This window comes from Trichechus manatus, unplaced genomic scaffold, assembly GCF_000243295.1.
Source record: "Trichechus manatus latirostris isolate Lorelei unplaced genomic scaffold, TriManLat1.0 scaffold00020, whole genome shotgun sequence".
NCBI classification, from domain to species: domain Eukaryota; kingdom Metazoa; phylum Chordata; class Mammalia; order Sirenia; family Trichechidae; genus Trichechus; species Trichechus manatus.
Window position 1 is genome coordinate 19,566,791 of NW_004443956.1, and position 4,492 is coordinate 19,571,282.

General features: G+C 44.4%; 1 protein-coding gene across 1 annotated transcript in view; it reads right to left on the minus strand.

Annotated features, from left to right (window-relative positions):
* Window positions 1–1,538: 1,538 nt before the first annotated feature.
* SHH (sonic hedgehog signaling molecule) overlaps window positions 1,539–4,492 on the minus strand; it is a 13,262-nt gene continuing 10,308 nt past the window's right edge. Inside the window, 2 exon segments of the mRNA XM_004372785.2 lie at window positions 1,539–1,592; window positions 1,594–1,787. Of these exon segments, the coding sequence (XP_004372842.2) occupies window positions 1,539–1,592; window positions 1,594–1,787 (248 nt within the window).

The following is a 4,492-nucleotide window of genomic DNA, read 5'->3' on the forward strand; positions in this document are numbered from 1 at the left end:
CTTCGATTTCTGGCACAATATCTCTTCTCATTTGTCTTTAGTTTTCAAATTTCTCAGCCCTCTTATTTAAACCAGTTACCTCCTTCTGGAAGCACAGCTGCCCTCATCCTGAGAACCTGAGATATCACCTAAAATGTAATCTTCCCATCCATTTTTCATGGCTCCTTGTAATAAGGGCCAGTGCTTGCTTAATAGTAAAATGTGAACTATTTAATTTTTTTTCTTAATTGGAGAAAATCAAGCTTGGCCAAGAAAAGAAAGTTATCTCCAAATCCAGATTTCCTATTTTCCCACTATGGGGTGATTTTCACAGAGTTGGGAGAGTTGACTTGGTGTGGCTTCGTCTAGCTGCCTTTTGTTCTCCCAGGGTTCTGTCACCGTAACTCTGCTACTTTAAACGTTGTTCTTTTTGGTTTAGCTTGCACTTGATTAGCACTAAAGTTTACCTGTCAGACCACCAGGTGGAAATGGCTATAGACCAGGTCTCCCTGGTCTCATTAACCTCCTGAGGTCCCCTGTGGCTCTCAGTAAGGAGTGGGATTGAGGGTGGACTATGACCCTTTGAATTCTAATTGGAAAATATATGTGATGGTATAACATACCACTATTTTTTCAGCTCCTGGCCCACGCCCCCTGGCCCCAAATGTCAAACTTGCTTTCAATACAAGATCCTAGAACAAGGGTTGGCAAACTTTTTTCTGATAAGAGCCAGACAGTAAATATTTTAGGCTTTGTGGGCCATGTGGTCTCTGTTGCAACCACTCAACTTTGCTGTTGTCATGTGAAAGCGGCCACAGAGAAAACATAAATGAATGGAAGTGCCTGTGTTCCAATAAAACTTTATTCATGAACATTGAAATTTCATATAATTTTCACATGTAATGAAATGTTATTCTTTTTTAGACTTATTTCCCAGCCATGTAAAAATGTAAAAACCAATCTTAGCTCATGGGCTGTACAAAAGCAGGCATATATCCTAGAAGATACACCTGGAAGAGTGCCGGGCAAACACCTGGGCTCATGAAGTACTTTGTGATTTGTTAGTAAGAAGGCGTATGAGAGTCTCTGCCCTGGGCTTCCTGAGCCCCTTGACTGGATGATTTCTAAGGAGGGATGGGTTGGGCAACGTTTCCAACGTCACCTGAAAACCCTGATGCCTGATGGGAGGGTCACCCCCTGAGACCAACCCCACTGTCTGGCCCACTAGCAGGCGCTTTGTGGATTTCTTGCCAAATCTTGCAAGCAACTGGCCTTGTCTGCATGTCTGCCCACTATTTCCCACGTGGGCCTAATGCCGGCAGCAGAGGGTTTCAACCAGGAGAGGTTATGAGTCACGTGCCTTGTTGGACGAGTAGAATTCCCACAGCCCGGTAGACCCATCCATTGAGAGAGGTGAAGCCCAGCTCTCAAAGAGATTTTTTCTTTCACATTTTCAGCACAACCTTGTGGAAGAAAACGAGACACACAGTGACAGTATGGGATAGGAATTCTGCCACATAACAGACATCACAGAGAGTCTCTGTAATTTCTTTAATTATTCAAACAAGAGAGCACAAAGACAACAGTTTCAAGTACATTCCAATACACGTTTTTGACAGGAATAGATATGTATTTAGTCATGAGGGAGGGTGGCAGCCACCGCCACACATACATTTTACACACTCCGTTGGCATCGGCAACCCTGAAGAGAGATGGAAAAGTGAGGTTTCCTCCAGGCTGGAGTGGGCTGCAGCTGCTCAAGTCCTTGTGTTTAGTTTCTTGACAAGGTGGCTTCTTTTCCCGAAGCCCTTCCATTGCCCACGATGAAAGAGAATTCTTAAAATAAAGCTGTGGAGGGTCTTAAAAAAGAGGGAAAAGGCCCGGGGATCAAATGGTGCGAGGGCACCGCCACCACGCCTGGTCAAGAGGGCACGCTTACCCCCAGGGCCCAGTTGCCTGCAGGGTGGGTCTCTGAGCTGAGACATTCCGCCTGGGTAGGGCCCTGCTCCCAGGAGCCCTACCAGCCAAGGAGAACTCTGTCACTGCCACTGACAACTTCTGCTTCCTCAGTGACTGACTTCTCTCTTTAGACCAAGGAGGCTACACTGCTAATGAGTCAGACTATTTGCTTGTCCAGTGTTTCTGATTTATTTTTAACTAACTTAAAATCAGCAAATTGATGGATACCAAGGGCCTAGAAGCCGTCAGACTCCAACAGAGGTTTTAAACACCAGCCTTAAACATGCTACCCACCTAGAGGAGCAAAGATTTTTTACAGAGAAAAGCAGATCTTTCCTGCCTAGAGAGCCTGACCCTGTGAAAAGCCTCTTCTTCTCTACCTACAAAGAATAAGGAGGAGGGGCTGATGCAACCCAGCACCACCCACCCTGGGAGGTGGCCTCCTGGAAAAGGCCACATGAGCCCAGATCCTTGGCACAGAAGCCCCTCAGAGACCAGTGTTTCTCGCTGCCGAGGCCACCCCAGGCCTACCTCAGGAGCAGCTTCTGCAGACCCTGCCTGAGGTGGGCTGAACTCTGCCTAGAAACTGTCAGGTTAGTCCCTGCTCCCGGGACAGGGACAGCCTCCACACAGGCTCCAAGTACACTCATCTTCCAGTGCTTCCCAAGCCCAAGCTGCTAAAGGATTTTGGCTCAAAGCACAAAGCATGACAGTAACATCCACAATAAGCCAAAGAACTTGGATTGGCACACTCTCCGTGCTCCTGATGATAGCTGACGGCAGAGTACCCTCTGCCTAAACCTATAACGGAGCATCAGGCATGCAGCATGACCTGAGGTTTAGGCCCCAGCAGCCCTGACACTCTAGCAGCCAGGACAGACGGTCGGGGAGAGGGGGCCGGTGGTGAGCACACACGGACTCCAAAGGGAATGTTCCATGTGGATTCGGGGAATCCTCAATAAAAGAGGACAGGAGATTCAGAGAAGATGCAACACGCGGCCCTCTTCTTTGGAGCCCCTTTCTGAAAAGGGCTGTGGCATGGAGCACCGCAGGGCAGCGAGGCCAAGTGAGTTCTCTACAGGTGGTGGTAAGGGTGGTGAGGGTGGCGCTGAGGGCAGTGTCCACCAGGGACAGCAAGAAGCGAAGGGATGACATTGCCTGACAATTACACAGACGGGAGCAGAGGGAGGCAGTTCCCGGTGACCATCCCAGGCCATCTCCTCAGGCCCACAGAGTAGGCTTTTCAGGTTAAGGGGTGGCGGTGGGGGCACACTGTGCCCACATACAGCACACCCAACCTTTGGGAGTGTAGAAACAACTTCACAACATAAATACAATCAGAGCTGAGGTCTCTCCAGGGATGAGAATAAACAAGTTAGTTTGTTTACCTACTTTGGTTACCTACTTAAGTTTATCTGAATTCACAGTATAAGCAACACATCTAAATATAATATCGGGAACTCCTGTCAGCAAGAGATTTCCCAAACACAGAAGCCAAATAAGAAAAAAAAAAAAGGGGGCTGCAACAGGAATTCTTAGTTATTATATACTAACCAGTCTGTGCATGGCACATTTTATTTCTATAAAACTATTAAAACTATTACAAAATATTCAAAAATACATTTTAGTAAATTTACAGCAGTTATTTCTCAATTTATTAATGCAAAAACATCCTTTGTTTTTCTCTGTACAAACTACAGGCTCCATCCTTGCAGACTCATCACTATGTGCGCTTTTAAAAAATATTATTTTCTAATAAATTCTTTGAAGTTAAAAATAACAAAGTTTTTCCAGTCTGTCCAAAAGGAAAAAGAGAGAGAGAGAGAGTGTGTAACAGTCTTGACTTCCAAGAATGTGGCCATAATGGTGTTTGTAAAGCAAACATCAAACCATGAGGACAATACAGGAGATGGCTGTGACATTGGAATCTAGTTAAATTAAAATAATATATCTTCATATTTTACACTGTTTCAAAAAATGAAATGTAATTCAGTTAAGTATTGATCTCTCAAAAAATCTAATTTACAATTCTGTGTATAAAAATATAATTTGTGGACCTCCATGAAGCATGTTTCAGTTCACACTTGCTGAGAAGCAGGAGCGTGGCAAAGGAGGAATGAAAAGGACAGAATTTTGCTTTCTGAAAGTCAGGACGAGGGACATTAGAAAAATAGACTCTGAGCAGGTTGCTTGGCCTCACAAAATAATCTCTGCCCCTGTGAGTACAGTTCACATGATAATAATAAATTATCCAAGAAACAAACGATTTAAGGCTCTTGAAGGTCCGGTTCATATTATTTAAAACATCTATTCATACCAAACAAATAAATAGCCAGGAGAGGAGGAAAAAATAACCAAAATAAAACAATAACAAAAAAATTAAAAAAAAAATATAAACTAAACACAACAACAAAACTTTCCAGGATCTTTGTTGCCTTATAGTCTACTTTGGACTGTCCTACTTTATTATTATTATTATAATTAACAGTCTCATTCCGTGCGCTAGTAAAGTCTTTTGTTTGACCTTGTTGTTGCTCCCCCCGCGCCCTGCCCC